General features: G+C 36.8%; 4 protein-coding genes across 5 annotated transcripts; 2 read left to right on the forward strand and 2 right to left on the reverse strand.

Annotated features, from left to right (window-relative positions):
* The first annotated feature begins 4877 nt into the window (after positions 1-4877).
* Positions 4878-6226, forward strand: LOC133857296 (uncharacterized). The gene is made up of 2 exons (XM_062292505.1): positions 4878-5587; positions 5833-6226. The coding sequence occupies exons 1-2, from the start codon at positions 5276-5278 to the stop codon at positions 5944-5946; spliced, it is 426 nt and encodes a 141-aa protein (XP_062148489.1). The 5' UTR covers positions 4878-5275; the 3' UTR covers positions 5947-6226.
* A 597-nt stretch (positions 6227-6823) lies between these two features.
* LOC133856812 (protein FAR1-RELATED SEQUENCE 5-like) lies at positions 6824-8539 on the reverse strand. Its single transcript, XM_062291855.1, has 3 exons — positions 7169-8539; positions 6946-7029; positions 6824-6856 (listed from the first exon to the last, which is right to left on the reverse strand). Exons 1-3 carry the CDS (start codon positions 8537-8539, stop codon positions 6824-6826), a joined length of 1488 nt encoding a protein of 495 aa, XP_062147839.1.
* Positions 8540-8610: 71 nt separating this feature from the next.
* Positions 8611-10412, reverse strand: LOC133856598 (protein FAR1-RELATED SEQUENCE 6-like). The gene is made up of 3 exons (XM_062291659.1): positions 10296-10412; positions 9434-9524; positions 8611-9324 (listed from the first exon to the last, which is right to left on the reverse strand). The coding sequence occupies exons 2-3, from the start codon at positions 9522-9524 to the stop codon at positions 8624-8626; spliced, it is 792 nt and encodes a 263-aa protein (XP_062147643.1). The 5' UTR covers positions 10296-10412; the 3' UTR covers positions 8611-8623.
* Positions 10413-11659: 1247 nt separating this feature from the next.
* On the forward strand, positions 11660-21138 carry LOC133857418 (G-type lectin S-receptor-like serine/threonine-protein kinase At1g67520). Of its 2 annotated transcripts, none has more exons than XM_062292682.1 (7): positions 11660-12886; positions 12990-13103; positions 19536-19738; positions 19816-20026; positions 20123-20360; positions 20436-20586; positions 20702-21138. In XM_062292682.1, exons 1-7 carry the CDS (start codon positions 11710-11712, stop codon positions 21005-21007), a joined length of 2400 nt encoding a protein of 799 aa, XP_062148666.1. In that variant the 5' UTR covers positions 11660-11709; the 3' UTR covers positions 21008-21138. The 2 variants fall into 2 exon arrangements, with proteins under 2 accessions (XP_062148666.1, XP_062148665.1); XM_062292681.1 differs by lacking the exons at positions 11660-12886; positions 12990-13103 and adding exons at positions 18014-19231; positions 19341-19448.
* Positions 21139-22951: the final 1813 nt, after the last annotated feature.

The following is a 22951-nucleotide window of genomic DNA, read 5'->3' on the forward strand; positions in this document are numbered from 1 at the left end:
TTACAATCTTTTAGAAGTTTGCAATGTCAACTCTCCTGGCGTTTAATTCTAAAAGAGCAAGTGAGATCTCCGAAATACCCCTGTTTTTCGATAAATGAAAAGAAAAAGAATAGTACAGTCGTGTGTTGACAATGCAAACTTCTGAAATATAGTAATCTCAAATTGATATTTTTTAAAGTGTAAGAATATGATTGCAAAAGTGATGAAAGATCAAGGGGAGGAAGTGAAGTTTTGCCTTGATTTTACATTACAGTAATAAATGGATTGAACTTCTGATTTCGATTAAAGTAAGCTTTTACTTATAAAAGGAAAAATGATAATAATAATGGATTGAACTTTCCACTTCAATTAAATGAAAGTTTGGATTTGCAAGTGCAGACCTCATAGATTGTTATTTTTGTCTTGCAAACCGATTTATGTGCTACAAGCAAAAATGGGGAAGGGATTCTCAGAAAATAGAGAACCAAGAAACTTTTTTTGAGGTTTGAGAACTGTTTCTTGACTACCCATAGATCTGAAACTCATCTACGGAAGAGCCAATATCAGCAATTGTCTATTTGTAGTTATGCAACAATTAATAGAAGTCTTAGTGTTTCATTAATTGTTAATTAAGTTCAGGAGCATTTTGAAAAATGAGTTAATTACATTAAGAATCTCAAACATCTGTTTTCACCTGTCATCAAAAGGTGAGAGACGATTATTTAATTTATCTTAAGTTAGGCAATTTTATGTCCATGTGGTTTGATGACTTTGCAAGGCTTTTTTCCTTTGTTGAGGGCTGGAGGCAATTTGATCCTGAAAACAAGCCGTGCTATTTTTAATGACAGGTGAAAACAGACCACTTGGACATAAAATTGCCTCCAGCCCTCAACAAAGGAAAAAAGCCTTGCAAAGTCATCAAAGGACAGAGCGGATGATCAGAAGCCAGTCCCAACGCCTTCAAGCGGCATGAATGGTGTTGAAAAGAAATCCCCATTTGTTTTCAAGATCAAATTGCCTACTACAGCCCACAACAAAGATGAGAAATTGGTGCCCACGAGTACTTCCAGTGGCATTAGCATGGGAAATGGGCCTATGAACAGTTGCTTGAAGAACCCCTTTTCTTCTCGCCCACAAAAACTGGCTCCAGCTCAAAGTGTTGTTACCAAGGACAGATCAGACAAGAAGCTGGTTCCAACATCTTCTACCGACATGAATATTTGTGCTGAAAAGAAACCTTGTCATGATACGAGGGTCAAGTTGCCAACACCAAACGACGGGATGGAGTTGAATGGTAACAATGGTGAATATCTGAAGAAATTGGCAGCGATGGCTTCCAGTGGCATGAGTGGTAGTTATGGGAAAAAAGAGTGACGTGTGATCAAGATCAACATGCCTACAGTACCACGCCAAAATAAGAAGGAACAGATGAATATCCGAAAGACGGCAGTGCAACAAATAGGGTTTACTAATGGCAATTCAGCTGTACCAAAGGCTGCAGATAAGATCTGTTTGAAAAAACCTGACATGGATGAGGAGCTATTAGAGTTGAAACTTTTAAAGCCACCCAAAGGAAGCTACATCAGAGGTACCAACAAGCTCAGAATTCCAAAAGGAAGATTCAGTTGCTAGATTTCCAAGACATCCCTAAGCCCGAGAAGGTTATGACCAAGAGACCCAAGAAGCAGTACAGGCGGTGTTGAGAGAGTCTGACAGCCATGCAATTAGTTTTGAATATCGATTGAGATTCAGTTGCTAGATTTAATATGTAAGGAACCAGTACTATCTTTTATACTTGTTCTATTTAGTTAAGTAAATACTTTTGATTTGCAAGCCTTGTCCTGCCCCTTGATTCTTCTCCATCAGTTATTGAATTATGTTTACACATGGATAATTACCGTGAGGAACTGGGTTTGTTTTGATTTTTTTTGCTGATGTATTTAATCACAATTTATAAAATTCTTTAAGATCATTTGTAAAGCCAAATTTTACCTAATCTCCCCATGCATGCCACCAACGAGAAACAGTCTTCCCTGCAGGTGCAGGGCACTCTCCTCTGCTCACATCATCCGGTCCGTCCACCCCTTCTTGAATCTTGCACTTGTCTCGCTAGGAAGGAGTCTTCTGCCTCCTTTAGTCATTGTCAAGGAGTCTTCTCGCGGTTCAGATTGTCAAATAATTTTAAATAGAGCATGTATTGCCAAGTAATTTTCAGGTTTTTTTTTTTTTTTTAAATATCTTCAAACCTTATCTTAATATATAATTACAGCATGATCACATTGTTGAAATTTTTTCTCATACAGATGCTTTTTTCCTGAGCAGGTTTGATTGGGTTGTAGAGCTGAAGTTTAGAAGCTAGGAATCTGTTGTAGTTATGCTAGAAAGAATGGTTTCTTAGCTCGATCTCTATTATATGTTGTTGTTAAACTAAGGTGAAGGTAACTGCACCATTTACAGCCTAATTAATATAGAGGTCATTTCTAGGAAGCTTATGATGGATTTCATTGTATTAGATGCATATTAGAAGGTTTCGCCATTGACAATAAGGTCCCAAATGTACTCCTTTTTCACTGGCTAAGAGTGTCACATGCTCTATCATTAACTGTTGTATTTTAAATGTTACTTTCTGCGTAGCCTGATCCCTCCCCCCCTTCTCTCTTCTCTTTTCCTTTTTCCTGGTCTAGGATGATGGCACCAGAGTTAGGAGGGCCTTCAAAACTCTTTTGATCTATGTTGGAAGTGTCGCCAAAAATCCTGATGAGGAAAAATTCAGGAACATCCGACTTAGTAACCCTTTATTCCAGGTATTAGAAAATTAAAGTGGAAGACAGAAACAGAGAAAGAAGAGGAAGAAGAAGAGAACCACAAAGTAAGTAAAGACTACATCTTGCTCATTACGTTAACTTGTTCTGATTACAAACACACTAATATATAGACTTAAGAAAGATTAAGAACCAAAGGACAAAATGAAAAACTTAAATGAGAAATACAAGAAGGTATGGGTGGAAGATTTGAGGAATGGCGTGGGCTGTGCTGCAGAGGATGGCGTGGGCTTGCTGTGCTACAGAGGATGCTTGCTGCTGGCGTGCTGGTGTGGGCTTGCTACTCCTTGGTGACTTGTGGCAATGGTTTATTCTCTAACACCAGGTAATCAACTTCTTTGATTGATTTTATTTTTCTTTTTGTTTGGGAGGGGGTGGGGGGTTGTTCAGGCATGATCATGTTGAATTGGCCTTAATCCCAAACTACATGAGTATAGAAAGCTGATTGAAGTAAACAGATATCATTTTTTGTCTCCACCAAATAAAGTCCAGATTGCCTTTTTAATAGAAGCTTTTGGGATTGGTTATTGCCACACAAAAAAAAAGAGGCTGAAATGCAAGTTATCCTCCAGGACCGTTGGATTATTTTTGGTGCAGTTTGACATTATAAGTAATCAAATGTGACAGATTTGTTCACTAGGTCCAGTTTTATGAAAAATTTGGCCTCATTCTGATTGTTGGATTGACATATTTACTTTTCTTTCTGTTGACTATTGCTGTCAAGCAATGCACTGATATCACAGGAGTTAGGAATTCACAGTAAAATAGCCCTCTTTGTAGCCTTCCATTGACTGGAATGGCCTTAACTCGTTTATTACACACAATTCTCATGCAGGTGTAGCTGCCTGTCATGATTTCCTGCTACATTAGGAAAACATTCTCGTAAAGCAAACATGAAAACGTTTTCAAAAATTCAATCCAACGTGCAATGTTTTTACCATGCAAGTTCAATTAATTAATATTCAAGAGAGAGAAGACGATTTGTATACTAATTACATAATAACTTCAAAACCCTTAGATTTTTCTAAAACCCTGTTTGACTCAAACCAGCTTAATTACTTTAGTACAAACGATGATTTTTATCTACCTTTTTTGATCAACATGCATGAGTAATTTTTATTTCTCGGTACTACTTTTATGGAATTGGAAGCGTATGCCTTTGAATTGTGGGATAGGATCCAATTGTTATTATTAAGCTTATAATAAAGTATTTTACTGGGACTTGGACTTAATTATTGTTATTATTTTATTAATTATTAGCACTATTATAATTGTTGCCAAAATTATGCTTGTTTGAGTGTGCGATTTTTTGAAAAATTACGAATATTGAAAAAATTTGTTTTTTTAAAATTATGTTTCGAATAATATTCTACTTTTTTCAAAAATAAATCATATTTTATTCAACTTTTTCAAAAAATTTCAAATTTTATCTTACAAAGTCAAACCTCGTAATTCGTGCAATAAATTTGAATAATATTTGAATTTAACACCCAAACAGACCATAATAGAAAACCTGAGACAAAATTAAAAAAAAAAAAGTTGGATAAAATCTAAGTAAAGTCTAAATTCTAAAAAACAGTATTTGAAAAATAAATTTCACCTAAGCATGCTAAATTATTAATGTTCTGGCTAGAGAAGAAAATTATCTGGCAATGGCTTTCCAATATGAGAAATTTCTTTTTGGTTGAAAAACTGGACATTGTCTAATTGCCAAATAAGCTAGCTTTCATGAACCACCGGCCAGCTTTCTTGGTGCTTTCTAAGGGCCCCATCAAATTTTATTTTGTGTTGCCATTGGCTGAAAACTTTCCAAATATAATGGAAGACTTTTTGGCCTTAGCTGAACAAAGACGTACCTTGGCACAAACGCCACGCATCCCAAATTTGTCTTCCATTGAAAACTAATAAATTTTTCAACCGGCCTATTAATATTGCAGTTGGAACGTCATTGTCCATGCCGGTAGATTCATGTTCATGTTTAAAATTAGGGTAATGCTACGGAGTAGCATTCTATGCGCACACTATGCGCATTTTCAGTGGTTAACCCAACTCGGGTTAACCACCTTTTATTAAAAAAATAAAAAAGTAAAAAATAAACTAAAGAAAGAAACAACTATGCGCATTTGCTTTTGCTGTAATTATTCGGACGCTTGTTGTCGGTGGCTTCTCCATTTGAGAGAAGCTCCCGATTCTCTTTTCTGGTTGTGCGGTTGTGTCTTGTTGGAGAGGGAAGCTTCCTGTTTTTGTTCCCCTCGGTTTCTTGTTCCGGTGGAGGTGGTTATTTCATCTAGCTTGTGAGCTATGATGAGTTGATGTTTCATCTAGTCTTTGGGCTATGGTGAGTTGTTTTTGTTTTTTCTTTGGCTCAGGCAGTTGGTTCTACGCGTCTGGTATGGTTGGGAGAGTGGCTGGATTTGTGTCGTCGGAGGAGTGTTGGTTTGGCCGGTTTATTATTGTTTTTTTGCAGATGTTTGATGCCAGATCTACGCTTGCTCGGTGCTTTCCGCTTGACACGCGCCTTTTGGCCGGAATGTCCGTCGCTGTCCGCTCCTGCTGCCGGTCGCACAGGTCACGCCGGTTGCCGGAGCTCGGAGCGTGGCCTGCACGCGCCAGAGGGGTTTCTGCCGTTCGGCGCGCGTGACGGCCACGTTTCGCCATTTTCTGGTCTTGCACGGTGGGGAGGGGGCTTCCGGGGGTGTCTCTTCGCCTGGGTGGTACCGGGCCGGTGCGTGTTTTCACGCGCCGCCGGTATTGGCGAAATCCGCCTTCCTTCTGCCGGCTCTGGGGTGTAGCCTCTGTTTGTGGCTGGTTTTGTTTTTTTTTTTTTTGGGTTCACTGATCTGGGTTTTGCTTAGATTTGTTGGTTTTGGTGCTTGATTTTGGTTGTGTATTCAATCGGCCTTTTTTTTTTTGGATACCCATAAGATCTATAGCACCCTTTAGCATACCCATTGAAATTTTTGATTAATTTTTGTTTTCTGTACTCTTGAATTTTTATCCCTTTCTGATAGGTTGTTATCATATGCTGCAGATAGGGATTGGACAATTTTTGCTCCAGCAACTCAGTGGTATCAATGGTGTTTCTATCAATTTTTGCTCAAGTTCTTCACTGGCAACGTGCAAGTTCTCCAATGATGTGATTTAAACAAGATCAAGAAGCCAAGAGATATAGTTGGGACAAACAATTTTTTTGATTGGTTTAGTTGCTACCAGTTTCCACATTTTAGAGTAATGCTGATAGCTTGATATTTTTGGTGTAACTGATAGATTTAGTTGTTGTTGATTAGTTTGGTTGTTTGCTGGTTTTGTCCAGTTGGTTGTTGGTTTTTGTTTCGGTTTTGAGCTAGATTGCTCATTAGTTTTGTTGGTTTGAACAATTTTGTACAATTGCTTTGATTTCAATATACAATGTTGCCTTATTTCAAGCTTATGGGCTTTTGGTATTTTTTTTTTCACTTTTAGTCTCACTTCCTGTACATGAAGATAAAGAAGACTTGGTGCATTCCTATTTATACTCTGCAGGGATTGGGGAACACATTCTTGGAATCTAATGCTTATCCATGCTTGTCATGTGGTCAATTTAACGTGACAGTAACATTTTCACCAACTTCCATTTGCTAAGCATTCATTTTGGGCAAAAAATTCCCACTTTTGTATACTGATATTCTCCTCAATTCTATGCTATAAGGAGCAAAAGATACTCAAATGGTTTTAGTTAGCTCAGAAATTCAACAAATGGAAGATTTAATTGTTGTCTATATTGTATTGCATGGACAATGTTCAAAAATGCCATTGAAACCTAAAATACAAGTACAAGAACTCCAAAGTTGGAACATTTGGCAACTTAATAGATAATATTCTTCCTATCCTATTACAATATTCAACATCCCAACAAAGTACATGGGATAAACTTGTTCAAGTAGTTGCAACACCTTGAAAATCTACTATTGCAACAACACAAAAAAATTCCAAAACAACAAAATATATTGTAACTTTCATTCCTTCTATTCCACTTGTTCCATCTACCCTTTTAATAGCTCACGTGGCCATATATCCTGCAAAATTGTGAGCAAGATTTTAGATAATACAAGCCAACTTTTAAATCTCATTATGATTTTTTTTTTTTTTTTTTTTTTTTAAATACCTTTGTAGTTGTACTATCCTGAGTTTCAAAAACATCACTATGCTGAATATTATGTGAAATTGGCGAAGGAACTTTGAGTATACGCTGCATATCATGAAAAATAAAAAAATGAAAAAGGTTAAGTAAATGTTTTGTGTTGCAAGTAAAACATGAAAAATGTTAACAAATTGACAAATCTTTTTAATAAGCATAATTAAGCACTAGGGGAAGAGAAATAAGCAACCTTCCTTTGACGCGATTCATTCCTTTTTTCTTGTGACTTCTTCTTGTTGATTGCTTTCTCCACCGCAGATTCCTTCCTTTTATACGGTAACCTTCCTTTAGTTCGTACCTTGAGAGGAGTATGCACCTGATCAGTTTCTACCTCTAAATCATCACCATCAATTTCTACCTCTAAATCATCACCAATGGATTCACAACTTAAACCACTTAATTCTGAAGTTAACATATTAATATGTCTCTGCACTTTTCTATAATGATCCACGTTTCTTGCGGCGATCTCTGCTAATTTATGCATACATTTGCACAAATTGTCATATCTTTGTACATCAGGGTTGCCACTCAACGAGTCATAACTACTTTTAACTAAAGTATATCTTCGCTCCACATCCTTCCTCCAACGGTCAAGATAATATCTGGGGGGCAATGATGTAATGTTATGTGCAGTCAGTACAGAAATGACATGTCTACACAAGATGCCTCTTGATTCAAAGGATCCACATGTGCATTTTACTTCAAACTCATCTTCATCTTCATTCAAGTAAACAACATATATTACTTTTTTCACAAATGCATCTTCAACTGATACTTGTACCAGTTCAATCACTTGATAGGTACAAACTGCACACTCTTTAGTCAATAGGGATACAGTACAATAAATTCTACCCAATATCTCTTCCTGGACTTCTTTGAATTTTGCAATGGTGTAAACTTGCTGAAATTTTTTCTCAAAACAATAGAAGGTTAAGCATGAAAGTGTAGAATTAAAAGAATTGAAATCTGCAAGAGCCTCATTCTCAACCTTCTTCCGTAAAGCAATATCATATTTGTCAACAAATTGCTTCAATGTGGTTGAAGGACGCACATACCCATCAAAAAAGGCATTCATACTTTCACTCCGTTGTGTAGTTGTCATACCAGCCCAAAATACACCTTTTAGATATGCTGGTACCCAGAAAGTCCGCTCATCATATAAACGACACAGCCAATCATTATCCTTAAGATTATATCTCTCAAGTACACGTTGCCAACCTACCTCGAAGTCACCACATGTCTGAGATTCATATACACATCTTCGTAAGGCACTCTTGATGGCATCATATTGTGAATATGCTTTAAACTTTTCTGGAATTTTTTTCAAGATGTGCCATAGACAATATCTGTGTCGGGTTCCTGGGAAAACTCTTGCAATTGCATTTTTTATGGCCCTATCTTGATCTGTTATTATTGCATTTGGCGCCCGACCATTCATGCATTCCAACCATGTTTGAAACAACCACACAAAATTTTTTGTATCCTCATTTGATAGTAATCCTGCCCCCAAAAGGATTGACTGTCCATGATGGTTTACTCCTACAAAAGGAGCAAATGGCATTCCATACTTATTCGTCAAGTATGTCGTGTCAAATGTAACGACATCACCATAACTTTCATATGATGCCCTACTTCGTGCATCTGCTCAAAACACATTTCTCAACCTAGATTCATCATCCAAATCCATCACAGCATAGAAACCATTGTTCATTGCTTGCATCTTAGTAAAATAGTCACGTAGTGCTTTAGCACCTCCTTGGCCAAGCCGAAGATGTCTTTCCTTGTTAATAAAATTTCGGCAGTCTTTTTCTACAAATGGAAGATTCTCATACCCCCCAGCTTCAACAGCAAGAGAGTTATAACTCTGACTCAGTCCAATCCCAGCTATATCATTTACTATAATCTTTCTTTTCACACTAGGATTCAATATCCTATTACATTTAAAATATCTTGCTTTTCCTGGACTTAAATCATGATTATGGTCAGTAATTACACTAGTCACATACCACTTCGTTTCAACCAACTTTGCATTCAACTTGGCCTTACAATCCGTTTTGGTTGTTGGATTTGGCTTACTTGTCTTGGGTGCTAGCTTGCCTTGACGAGCACATGCAATGATGATGCGTACTTCTTTCTTACTGATTTTGTCTCTAGTAACTTTCTTTTGTACCACCCCAAAACCCATTTGCTTGCCAAAACGCCTATAATATGATTTGAGTTCTTCTATGGAGTCAAATGTCATACCTTTCTTAGGTCGCTCAACATTTCCATCATCATCTATGAGCTTCCACTCACATTGGTCCTCATTGTCGTCCGACTCGGCATCACTTACAATTTCATTTTCATCTGTAACAAAAAAAAAAAAAAACATTGTTGAGCCACCGTGAATAATAAAATTTAGCAAAACAACATTCAACAAATGTTGTACTAATGAGAGAGGAAGAGCCTAACAAACCATTTTGAGGAACAACTTGGGGACGCGGATCATCATCAACCGTAATATGTGGAAGCAAATTATCATCATCGTACTCATTCTCCAAGTCCATCTAAGAGTTATTACAAGAAAAATTTAAAATTAGATGCTAACCTAAACAAAACCACAAGATGAAACAAAAGTGTATTATGCACAACCAAAATATGGTGAACAAAAGCAGCATTAGGAATGCAAAGCAACTGACTGAATAATAAACAATAAATCCAAGGCAAAATTAGAATACTTTAATCAACCCAAATGAAAAATAAAAAATCATGATAAACAATAAATCCAAGGTAAAATGGCTGATTAGATACACAATTAGAATAAACACATCTGATTCATTTAAATATGAATACAAAAATGAACCAAATACAAAATCTAATTCTAGAAATTCAGTAGATGGAAAACAAATACAAAATATAGCCCAACAAATATGGTTTCAATTTTTTTACTTCTGACTAAAGAAAAAATAATGCTACTACCGAACCCACACAATGGATTTAGAGAGTACCAAAAAATTAATAATAATTATCCAAAACCGTAGATCACAAAACGCACCAGTCCTCTTAATTTCATACTACAAAATATCAATTTAACAAGAAGCAAGGAACAAAAATAAAGGCATTCCAAAACAAATAGATCTATGGAGTAGCATTCTCTCTGTAAAAAAAATGAACCAGAAAGAAAAATAGATCTAAGTAATCAGAGGCTCTTACAGCAACATATAGCAGAAAGAAAAAAGGATAAAAAAACAAAACAAATATAAGAAACCAGAGGCTCTTACAGGGGAAAAATAGCAGGAAAAAAAAAACAGATCTAAAAGACAAACAAGGAGATTTACCAGATGGTGGGCGTTGGGTGGGCGTCGGCACTGCTTCGTGGTGGCCGGAGCTGAACAATGGTGGTGGGAGAAAGTGGAGGGAAAAAAATTTGGGGGAAAAAAAATTTGGGGGGAGAGTGAAAGAGGGAAAATGAAAACAGTAATGCAGTGGGCGTCGTCTTTTTTTTTTTTTTTTTAATAAAAGGTGGTTAACCCGAGTTGGGTTAACCACTGAAAATGCGCATAGTGTGCGCATAGAATGCTACTCCGTAGCATTACCCTTAAAATTAAGGCCAAAGGCACGGAATGTTCAATTTTGATGTTAGACAGACAAGGGTAGCAAGAGTATCCTATGGAGAGTAGCCTTGTATATTTGTTCAATTTTATGTCTAAGGGTGAAAATGCATGCATATAATAATCGTTTGCATCCCCTATTCTTATATGTGGATGTAGTTATTAACCGTATCTGCATACACTTTCTATAAAAAATATATTTAATATATACATTTAATTAATTTTACTAGAACAACATCATTTTGGTGTTACCTCATATGTTCATAGCGGATTTTCAATATTTTTTCAATTTATCAATTATAAATATATGATGCAAGAAGCCAAATAATGTATGCGATGGAAATTTCATGACAAATGTGATATGAATAATAGTGCTCAACTATAGATAACGCATTTTTGTATTTACTAGAAGCAGAAATTACAATTTCAAGGTCTAAAATGCTATTACCTCATATGCAGCTAGCGAATAATAACCGTTGTAACTGCGAGTGCGCGTAGATGCAAATGGATCAATTAATCCAAGCCTGAGCAGCTTTTTGATTCTGTTTATCAACACTAGTTTAAGCCAGGTTTACTCCCACCAGCTCCATTCTCATTCATACCATGTTTATTGTTTACCCACACCAGCCCCATTTTCAGTGTGTGATTTTAATACATAGCTATAAATGATGTCAGTTTAGTCTTGAATGTTTTTATGTGTTTTTTTTTTTTAACAGAAAATCTTTCTTTCATTCAAACAGAAAATTTCGAAAGGCCAAATTACAGTGATTAGAAAAACTTACTAAAAAGACTCCCAAAACACAAAGGCAAAAACGATTCTGACTTGAAACAGTTGTCACATTACATAAATACCGTTTGAGTATTTCTTTACATTTAACTACACTTCTAAACAAAGTTTTTCTGCCACGTAGCAAAGATGTATTGACAAGGGTAGCAGAGTAGTCTCTATGAAGAAATTGTTCAATAATTGTAAGGCCAACGGCTTTTATGCCACGTACCAGTGACGTACCCAATGTTTAATTTTGGTGGGCTAAATAGTGGGACCACCTGACCGGATCGACTGTAACGTAGCGTGCAAAACAGCAACATATAAACACTATCCAGCAGCGAATTAGCTACAAACTGAAATCTATTCCCGGCAATGGCTAGTCTGAAATCCCTTCTGACTCCAATATTTCTCTCCGTCTTGTCATGTTGGTGCCTTGGAAATTCTGGGCCACAACTTTCGCAGGCTCAGATCGTACACACCAATGACACCATCAAACCTGGTGAAGTGCTTGTTTACCCACAGCAGTTGGTTTCAGCTGATGGGAGATTTGTTCTAGGCTTCTTTAACAACAGTCCGGATGCTGGATATTTAGGAATATGGTACGGCGCCGATGATGGATCCAACTCCAAGGTATGGATTGCTAACCGAGACACACCTATACAAATTAATAGTCACATAAATCTCACAATTGACGCAGACGGCCTATTGAAAATTGTGCATGATGGAGGGAGCCCAATTCTGTTGAATGATAATGAAGCAACACCAAACTCCACCGCTACTCTAGAAAACTCGGGCAACTTCAGAGTGAAAGAGTTGAATTCTGATGGATCTATTAAGAGGATCTTATGGCAAAGCTTTGATCATCCGACGGACACACTTCTTCCTGGTATGAAACTAGGCATCAACTTCAAAACACAGCAAAAATGGATGCTTACTTCATGGTTAACTGAACAAAGCCCTGCCCCCGGAGGCTTTTCTCTTGAATGGAACCTTACAGCAAATGGGACAGGACAGTTGGTGATGAGACATCGAGGAAATATGTATTGGGTTAGTGGGGTTGGGAACAATTCCGACTTTGCCAATGCTGGTATGATGACTTTGGATGGTCTCTATAACTATCTCAATTACGTGTCTAATGAGAATGAGAGTTACTTCAGTAATTCTTCTCCAGATAGGAATGTTTCGAGGTGGGTCTTGAGCTCAGACGGAGAACTTACAGATAACCCAAAACTTATATTTGTGAGACGTGGGATGTGTTTTGGCTATTCCTCTGATATTCCTGGGTGTGTAGAGCAAAATGCACCCAATTGCAGGAATATCAATCATAAGTTCGAGCAAAGACGGGGTTATTTTCTTCCACCATCACCTCATTTGGATGACAATTCAAGCATCAGTATTGGTGATTGTTGGGCTCAATGCTGGAGCGATTGTTCCTGTGTTGGTTTTGATACGTTTCCCATTAATGATACTGCATGTCGGTTCTACAATAGTCAATTTGAAGAAGATAAAGCTCGCAATTATGCACAATTATATGTTCTAATTGAAACTGGTAAGCACCCTCACCCACAAACCCCCAGCCGGGCGTGATTCAGTAAGATTTTTGTGTTTTTTGTTTTACGAAGCTTGAGTACTAATTGAATACTTCATTTGAGTTGTAGAGCCTAGCAGAGAAAAGAAATGGTGGATATGGATCATAGTAGCAACAGTGGCAGCTTTAGTTGTAATTTTGGGATTCTTATGCCTTTTGCAGAGGAAAAAACTCCAACGTAAGATTGTAGCTACTAAATATAAGATCAATTAATTTAGGGAAAATTACAGTTTAACTCCCTAAATTACCACTCGTTTTGCGAATAGCACCCTAAACTGTCAACACTCCAACTCTGACCTACCAAAGCCTTTGAAAAATGCCCCATTTAACGAAATATCTCCATATTACCCATGTCACGTTTCATTTTTTAATTTTTTTTTTTTTTTTTTTTTAAATTTTTAAAAAAAAATATGGGTTTTTGGGATCCTTGGGGAGGGGGGTGGCTCGGCAGCCACCCCTGGAGCCCTAGAGGTGGCTGCGCGCCACCTTCGACCCCAGGGGGTGGCCGCGCACCACCTCCCGAGCCCTAGGGGTGGCTTACGGGCCACCCCAAAATCCATTTGGGGTGGCTTTCGGGCTCCAGGTGTGGCGCGCGGCCACCCCCTGGGGCTAAGGGTGGCCGCGCAACTACCCCTAGTGGCAGGGGGTCGGCCCGCGCCACCTCCCGAGCCCTAGGGGTGGCTTACGGGCCACCCCGAAATTCATTTTGCTCGCAGGCCACCCCCCTCCCCGGCAGCCATCCCAAAAAATCATATTTTCTAACTTTTTTTTTTTTTTAAAAAAAAAAGTTTTTTTAGTTTTTATTTTTTAATTTTAGTTTTTTATTATTTTTAATTGAAAAATGACACGTGGCAAGGGTAATATGGGGATATTTCGTCAAATGGGGCCTTTTTCAAAGGCTTTGGTAGTTTGGTAGGCCGGAGTCGGAGTGTTGACAGTTTTGGGAGCTATCCGCAAAATGGGTGATAATTTGGGGGGTTAAACTATAATTTTCCCATTAATTTATAATCCTAGATAAACATTGGGTTTAACTATGAATATTTTATGCAACATGAGAACAAAAAAAACATGAGGAAGCTACATGACTTGAATTGACGACTTCAAATAGATTTGAGGATGCAAATGGGCTTAGAAATGATGCAATGATTGAATGATTGGGATAGAATCAGAAAGCTATCTCCGCAATTTGGTCGTTGAGATTATCTTCCATGAGAAATTATGTATTTTCTCCTCTTGTTTTTCTCATATTTTTTCACTTTTAAAAATTACAATTGAATCTGTAGGGTTCATTTACGTCTCTCATATGAACTACACAAATCTAATAATAATTAAAAAAAATAAGACGAAAGAATGAGAAAAGTGCAATACGAAGATTTATATCATATATCTTTCTCTAGTTCAATAAAGCCAAAATTTCTGCCACGTAACAAATATGTATTGACAAGCGTATCATAGTAGTCTCTATGAAGAAACAAACAAATGATAAGGCTTCGGAAACAAATGATAAAACTGAAAAATAAAATAAAATAAAACCCGTAACCCGAACACGACACGACTAACCAATCGGGTTACCTAACACGAAACAATTAAACAAGCGGCTCATGTTAACTGGACAAGTCCTGAATTTTTAAAGATTTTTCCAAAGCAGAATTGTGTTTACTTTTATGTTTTCTTGTGTTTACGTGACAAATCAGATTTTTTTAAAAGATTATGAATTATGACACTTTTACTATTACAATTTTTTTAAAAGAATTTAATAAGCAAACGGGTTGATCCCGTTGACCCTCGAGTTGGCGGTTGACCTGATTACTAAACGGGTTGGTATGTCAACCCACGAGTTGACCTGCCAACCCATTTATAATCGTGTCTGTAAACAGGTTTTATCGCCAACTTGTTTAGCCTAAACCCTAACTAACTCTGTAATTTCGTGTCGTGCTTGTGTTGGGTTTGCGGGTCGTATTAAAATTGACAACCCTAAGTGTGTGTATGTAACATTACCCATATCGGGCCAAAATGATGATTTTTTTTTTTTAAAAAAAATATTTAGAAACTTCTAAATTAAGCCCAAAAAGTATGCTCAATACCCAAAATATGACCAAAAGACCAAATTTTTAAAAAATTCAGTTTCTGGTGCGGAAAACCAAGTACCAACTGGTTATCGCTGGTTATTCAATAACCAGTTAATCGGCTACCCAGTTATCAGAGTCAGTTAGAGATTTTGGCCAACCGACTACCTCGATTACGGTTATCAATTTTAGCCAATAACCGTAACCGAATTATTACCCATACTCCTTATCTCTTTTTGAAAGAAGACGTGAGTGATCATTGGGATAGAAATCAGAAAGCTATATCTGCAATTTAGTCGTTGAGATTATCTTCCATGAGAAATTATATATTTTCTCTTCTTGTTCATCTCATATTCTTCCACTTTTGAAAATTACTTTTGAATATGTAGGGTTCATGTACGGCTCTCAAATGAACTACACAAATCTAATAATAATTAAAAAAAATGAGAGAATGAGAAAAGTACAATACGAAGATGCATGTCACATATCTTTCTCTTGTTCAATAAAGCCAAAGTTTTTTCGCCACACAGAAAAGATGTATTGACAAGGGTAGCAATGTAGTCTCTATAGAGAAACAAACAAATGATAAAACGAAAATAAATAAATAAATAATAATACTAATAATAAAAGTACAAAATTATGGGGAAAATTTAATCGATTTATTTATTTATTTTGAGAAAATCTTGAGGCTCCCCCAAAGCCTCAAGTGGCCCTGCCCCTGGGAGCAGAGTAATCTATGGAGAAACAAACAAATAAAAAGAAAATGCCTTGCATGAACTTTCAACATAATGCAGCTTGAAAAGGAATAGGATCCTCTCAATTTCATTTGAAATGGATAGGAACCAGTTAGTTAAAAAATAATGGACAAAATTATCTAAAAATAAAAATGACTATTTTACCCATTATTTTATAACTAACCGACTCCTCCCAATTTCGAATAAAATGGAGAGAATCTGTTTCCGCTTAGGAATAGGATCCTCTACAATTCAAATTAAATGGAGATGAGTCAGTTAGTTATAAAATAATGGACAAAATTATCCGAAAAATAAAAATGACTATTTTACCCCTTATTTTATAACGAAGCGGCTCGTCTCCATTTCAATCTGTTTCCACTTGGACAAGTCATTGTTCAATAATTCTGAGGAAAATTCCTTTTCAAGCTGCATTACGTTGAAAGTTCGTACAATGCATTTTCTTTTCCTTTGTTTGTTTCTTCATAGATTTCTCTGCTACCCTTGTCAATCCAGTCAGGTGGTCCCACTATTTAGCCCACCAAAATTGAACATTCTATACATCACTGGTACGGTACGGAATAAGATCCTCTACGTTTCATTTGAAATGGAGAAGAGCCAGTTAGTTATAAAACAAGAGTAATGTTACATACACTCCCACTTTTTACATATATTTCTCCACACCCCTAGGTGACTTTTCAAATCACCATTGGGTTTGATATGGATCTTTATTGGATTTTAATCCAATGGTGATTTTAAAAACTGCATAATAGTGTTGAGAAATGAGAGCATGGTGGGCAATTCGGGTTGGCATGTCGGGTTCGGGTCAACCCGCTTGACTCGCCAACCCGAACTTGACATGAATATTAATCGAGTTAAAACCCGTAACCCGAAAACGATACGACTAACTCGTCGGGTTACTTGACACGACACGATTAAACAAACAGGTCATGTTAACCCGACACGAACCGAATTTTTTAAATATTTTCCAAAGCAAAATTGTGTTTACTTTTATGTTTTCTTGTGTTTACGTGACAAATTAGAATTTTTTAAAGACTATGACACTTTCACTATTCTAATTTTTTTAAAAAAAATTAATAAGTAAACGAATTGATCCCGTCAATCCTCGACTTGGTGGGTGACCTGATTACTAATCGGGTTGGCAGATCAACCCGCAAGTTAACATGTCAACCCGTTTATAATCGTGTCAGTAAACAGGTTAACCCTCCAACTCATTTAGCCTAAACCCTAACTCTGTAATTTCGTGTCGTGCTCGTGTTGGGTTCGCGGGTCGTGTTAAAATTGACAACCTCAAGTGGGAGTGTGTGTAACATTACTCATAAAACAAAGGGCAATATTCTCTAAAAAAATTGAAATGATTATTTTACTCCTTGTTTTTAAACTAAGGAGGATCCTTTACCTATACCCGGATAACTAATTAACCGGCGGTAACCATCCGACTGTTGTTAAACTATTTAGGAAACAGATTTTACCCCTACTCCTTATCTCTCTTTGGAAGAAGACGTGAGTGATCATTAGGATAGAAATCAAAAAGCTATCTCCGTAATTTGGTTGTTGAGATTATCTTTCATGATAAATTATGTATTTTTCGTCTCTTGTTCTTATATTCTTTTAGTTTTAAAAATTACTATCGAATCTATAGAGTTTATGTACGTCTTTCATATGTACCACACAAATTTAATAATAATTAAAAAAAAAAAATTGAGAGAATGAGAAAAGTACAATACGAAGATGAATTGACAAGGTTGACCGAGAAGTCTCTACAGAGACACAAACAAATGAAGAGCTTGAGAAGTCATCGTTCCGTAACTGTAAGGCCAAAGGCTTTTATGGCACGTACCCAATGTTCAATTTTGGCAGTCTAAATAGTGGGACGACTTTATCGGATTGACCGTAAGAACATTATTAGCAGTTTCCCTACAAGGAATTTGTTCCCTAAATTTTAGGAAAAATTTTAAGAAAGTCAAAAAAATCATTCCACAGCAGCTTCCCTACAATTATCTGTTCACCTCCCATTCAATTGTTTATTCTAAAAATATAATCTCTCTCTTACTTTATCTCTTTCTTTTCTTACTTTTAATTAAAGTAAAAGTAACAAAATAATATTTTAATGATATAGGAAAAAATGAAGGGAAGCTGCTGTGGGGTGTTTTTTGATAGGGAAGTAAAAAGTAGTTTTATTCCCTACATTTAGGGAAAATGAATGAAAAAGGAAGGGAAGCTGCTAGGAATGCTCTAACGTAGCGTGCAAAACAACAACATATAAACACTATCCAGCAGCGAATTAGCAACAAACTGAAATCTATTCCCGGCAATGGCTAGCCTGAAATCCCTTCTGACTCCAATATTTCTCTCCTTCTTGTCATGTTGGTGCCTTGGAAATTCTGGGCCACAACTTTCGCAGGCTCAGGTCGTACACACCAATGACACCATCAAACCTGGTGAAGTGCTTGTTTACCCACAGCAGTTGGTTTCAGCTGATGGGAGATCTGTTCTAGGCTTCTTTGAAAAAAGTCCGGATGCTGGATACTTAGGAATATGGTACGCTGATGATAAAGACTCCAAGGTATGGATTGCTAACAGAGACACACCTATACAAATTAATAGTCAGATATATCTCACAATTGATGCAGATGGCCTATTGAAAATTGTGCATGATGGAGGGAGCCCAATTCTGTTGAATGTTAATGAAGCAACACCAAACTCCACCGCTACTCTAGAAAACTCGGGCAACTTCAGAGTGAAAGAGTTGAATTCTGATGGATCTGTTAAGAGGATCTTATGGCAAAGCTTTGATCATCCGACGAACACACTTCTTCCTGGAATGAAACTAGGCATCAACTTCAAAACACAGAAAAAATGGATGCTTACTTCATGGTTAACTGAACAAATCCCTGCCCCCGGAGGCTTTTCTCTTGAATGGAACCTTACAGCAAATGGGGCAGGACAGCTGGTGATGAGACATCGAGGGGATATGTATTGGGTTAGTGGGGTTGGGAACAATTCTGACTTTGCCAATGTTGGTACGATGACTTTGGATGGTCTCCATTACAATTTCAATTACGTGTCTAATGAGAATGAGAGTTACTTCAGTTATTCTTTTCCAGCTGGGAATGCTTCGAGGTGGGTCTTGAGCTCAGACGGAGCACTTTCAGTTAACCCAAAAGCTATATTTGTGAGACCTGAGATGTGTTTTGGTTATTCCTCTGATAATCCTGGGTGTGAAAAGCAAAATGCACCCAATTGCAGGAATATCAATCATAAGTTCGTGAAAAGACGGGGTCATTTTCTTCCATCATCACCTCATTTGGATGACAATTCAAGCATCAGTATTGGTGATTGTTGGGCTAAATGCTGGAGTAATTGTTCCTGTGTTGGTTTTGATACGTTTTCCCATAATGATACTGGATGCCGATTCTACACTAGTCAATTTGTGGAAGATAAAGCTGGTGATCAATTACAATTCCATGTTCTAAATATTGAAACTGGTACGCACCCTCACCCACAAACCCCCAGCCGGGCGTGATTAAGTAAGATTTTTGTGTTTTTTGTTTTACGAAGCTTGAGTACTAATTGAATACTTCATTTGAGTTGTAGAGCCTAGCAGAGAAAAGAAATGGTGGATATGGATCATAGTAGCAACAGTGGCAGCTTTAGTTGTAATTTTGGGATTCTTATGCCTTTTGAGGAGGAAAAAACTCCAACGTAAGATTGTAGCTACTAAATATAAGATCAATTAATTTATAAACCTAGATAAACATTGGGTTTAACTTTGAAAATTTTGTGCAACAGGGGAGCAAGAAAGCAACGAGGAAGAAGCTGTATTACTTGAATTGACGACTTCAAACAGATTTGGGGATGCAAATGAGCTTAGCAATGATGGAAAGAAAAGTCGTGATTTGAAAGTATTTACATTTGCGTCCATTGTGGTTGCCACAGACAACTTTTCTACTGAAAATAAACTTGGACAAGGGGGTTTTGGTCCTGTATACAAGGTAAGGCTATGTCCAATACTGCTTCCATTGTGCTTTTGTTAACAAGTTTAAAACTCTTCCTTATATCAATAATTCAGGGAAAATTACCAGAGGGCCAAGAGATAGCCGTGAAGAGACTTTCTAGAAGTTCTGGACAAGGATTAGTGGAGTTCAAGAATGAACTTATACTAATTATCAAACTACAGCACATGAATCTTGTTAGACTTTTGGGTTGTTGTGTTTATAGAGATGAAAAGATGTTGATCTATGAATACATGCCCAACAAAAGCTTGGACTTTTTTCTCTTTGGTTCGCTGTGCTTCATCTCTTTCATTTGTTCACATTACTTTAAATCTTTAATTGTAACTTAAGGACGTACTAATTGTTTGTACAAACTTTTTATAGATCCAAAGAAAAGGGAGCTTTTGGATTGGAAGCGACGTTACAACATCATTGAAGGCATTGCTCAAGGGCTTCTTTATTTGCATAAATACTCTAGACTAAGGATTATTCATAGAGATCTGAAAGCAAGTAACATCTTGCTTGATGATGACATGAATCCCAAAATATCAGATTTTGGCATGGCCAGGGTTTTTGAGCGGAACGATGCTGAAGCGAATACCGTGAGAATAGTTGGAACATAGTAAGTAGACACAAACTTGTGATGTCCCTACTTTATCCTAAAAAGCTAAAATCTTCTTTACATTATTGGTTGCAGTGGTTATATGTCACCAGAGTATGCCATGGAAGGGAAATTTTCAGAGAAGTCAGATGTATATAGTTTTGGAGTTCTAATATTGGAGATTGTTAGTGGCCAAAAAAATAGTGGCGTTTATGATTGTGAACGCCCCATGAGCTTAGTAGGATATGTAAGTAGCTAGGCTATATCTCATATTTATCTTTTTGCTTTATACTTGTTGATACTATCATGCGTGGATTCTAAATGATCAAATTGATAAATTGTGCGACGTGGGTTGGTTGCAGGCTTGGAAATTATGGAGGGAAGATAGAAGTTCGGAGCTAATGGATTCAACTCTGGTTGAATCCAATTCTGCGATCCAGATTTTGAGATGCATTCATGTTGGTCTCTTATGCGTACAAGAGTTTGCAGTGGATAGGCCAACTATGTCTGATGTTATCACTATGCTTACCAATGAAACTGTATCACTTCCTACTCCAAAACAAATAGCATTTTCCTCTCAAAGAAATTCGATAGAGACAAATCCATCTAACGATGAACAGGAAAGGTGTTCAGCAACTGTAACCACTTCTGAGATGGATCCCCGATAAATATAGGGTGAAAGAAATGTTTTTTTGTGTTCTGGTAAGGCATTTTTTGATTTTTCAATGTGCTATGATATTGTTTTTGTGATTTTCCCACGAGAAAAGAAAAAGGGCAGAATTGCTTATGCAAAATGAGACTTTGATTAGAGTTACATAATGAATTTGAAATACTAGTTGTAATACCATATCATTGTATTACTTGTGTATATATACAAGTTTAGATAATAGAAGTGTTTGAAATTTAAAAGATACAGGGGAGGCTGCTGCACAAATAGGTACTAATACAAGTAGTTTAAACTTCAATTTTATTTAGGGTTAAATACCTTTAAGGTCCCTGAGTTTTGACAACTTTATTTTTTAATCCCTGAGTTTCAATTCGCATCACAGATGATACATCAATTTTGGGAAATGACCAAATTAGTACCTCGGTTAACTTCTCCGTCCAAAAATTAACGGTCCGCCACGTGTCAACCTCAGAAGTTGACACGTGGCACTATATAAAAAAATAAAAAAATAAAAAATAAAAAATCTTTAAAAATTAATTAAAAATTTTAAAAAAAAAATTGAAAAAACTAAAAAAAAAAGGTGGTGGCTCTTGGCCACCATGGGGGTGGCCGGCCACCCCCATTTTGGCCAGGGAGGTGGCCGGCCGGTCTGGGGTGGCCGAACCACCCCCATGTGGTGGTTCGGTCACCCCCTGGACAGAAAAATAAATAAATAAATAAATGAATTGGGTTTAGGGTTTTGCCCTTGGGGGTGGTTCGGCCACCCCAAGGGCAAAACGGGAAATTTTTTTTTAGGGTTTATTTTTCCCGTTTTGCCCTTGGGGTGGCCGAACCACCCCCAAGGGCAAAACCCTAAACCCAATTTTTTTTTTTTTTTTTTTCTGTCCAGGGGGTGGCCGAACCACCACATGGGGGTGGTTCGGCCACCCCAGACCGGCCGGCCACCTCCCTGGCCAAAATGGGGGTGGCTCAGCCACCCCCTTTTTTTTTTAGTTTTTTCAATTTTTTTTTAATTTTGTAATTAATTTTTAAAGATTTTTTATTTTTTATTTTTTATTTTTTTATATAGTGCCACGTGTCAACTTCTGAGGTTGACACGTGGCGGACCGTTAATTTTTGGACTGAGAAGTTAACCGGGGTACTAATTTGGTCATTTCCCAAAATTGATGTATCATCTGTGATACGAATTGAAACTCAGGGACTAAAAAATAAAGTTGTCAAAACTCAGGGACCTTAAAGGTATTTAACCCTTTTATTTATTTATTTTTATTATTATTATTTTGTTTTTTATGGATAAGTAGTTTAAAATTCTAAACATATCATCACAATGAACTCCAAGTTGTTGTCGACTCCTTTCAATAGTTTCTATCTTGGTTTTTATCTGCTCTTCTGTTCATCTGTTCTATTTTTGGTTATATATAAATGACACTTGAGCTTCAAATGATGCAGTTGCTTTAATATGGTGGTAGTTTGAGGAGGATGTGTATACTTTTTTTAAAATAATAATAATAATAATTTGTCAATCAATTTCTTTAAATTCATATATATTGTTGGAAATAATTTTGGATGTTGCACAAAATTTTTGTTGAAATAAAATAATATCAATATGAAAATTCACAGTTAAATAAATAATTGTTACACAAATAATTTATTGAAAATATTATTGTTGATGCTAGACCATATTAATCCAAAGTAATAATATTAAAATAAATACAATACAAGAGATTAAAAATAAAGTAAGGAAAGATCTCACAATGCAATAGAATCACGCAAGAGCGTTGTCCTTAAAGGTTGATTCGTGCCTCCCGAAGTGTATAACTCGGTGTGATTGGATCTCTTGACACGCAACCTCACAGGATTAGACTATAGCGTCTATCTTCGTTAAGGACACACTTCCAAGAACGAAGATCAAATAGAACAACCATTTTATCAAAGTGGATGAAGG

The sequence above is a fragment of the Alnus glutinosa genome, chromosome 14 (assembly GCF_958979055.1).
Source record: "Alnus glutinosa chromosome 14, dhAlnGlut1.1, whole genome shotgun sequence".
NCBI classification, from domain to species: domain Eukaryota; kingdom Viridiplantae; phylum Streptophyta; class Magnoliopsida; order Fagales; family Betulaceae; genus Alnus; species Alnus glutinosa.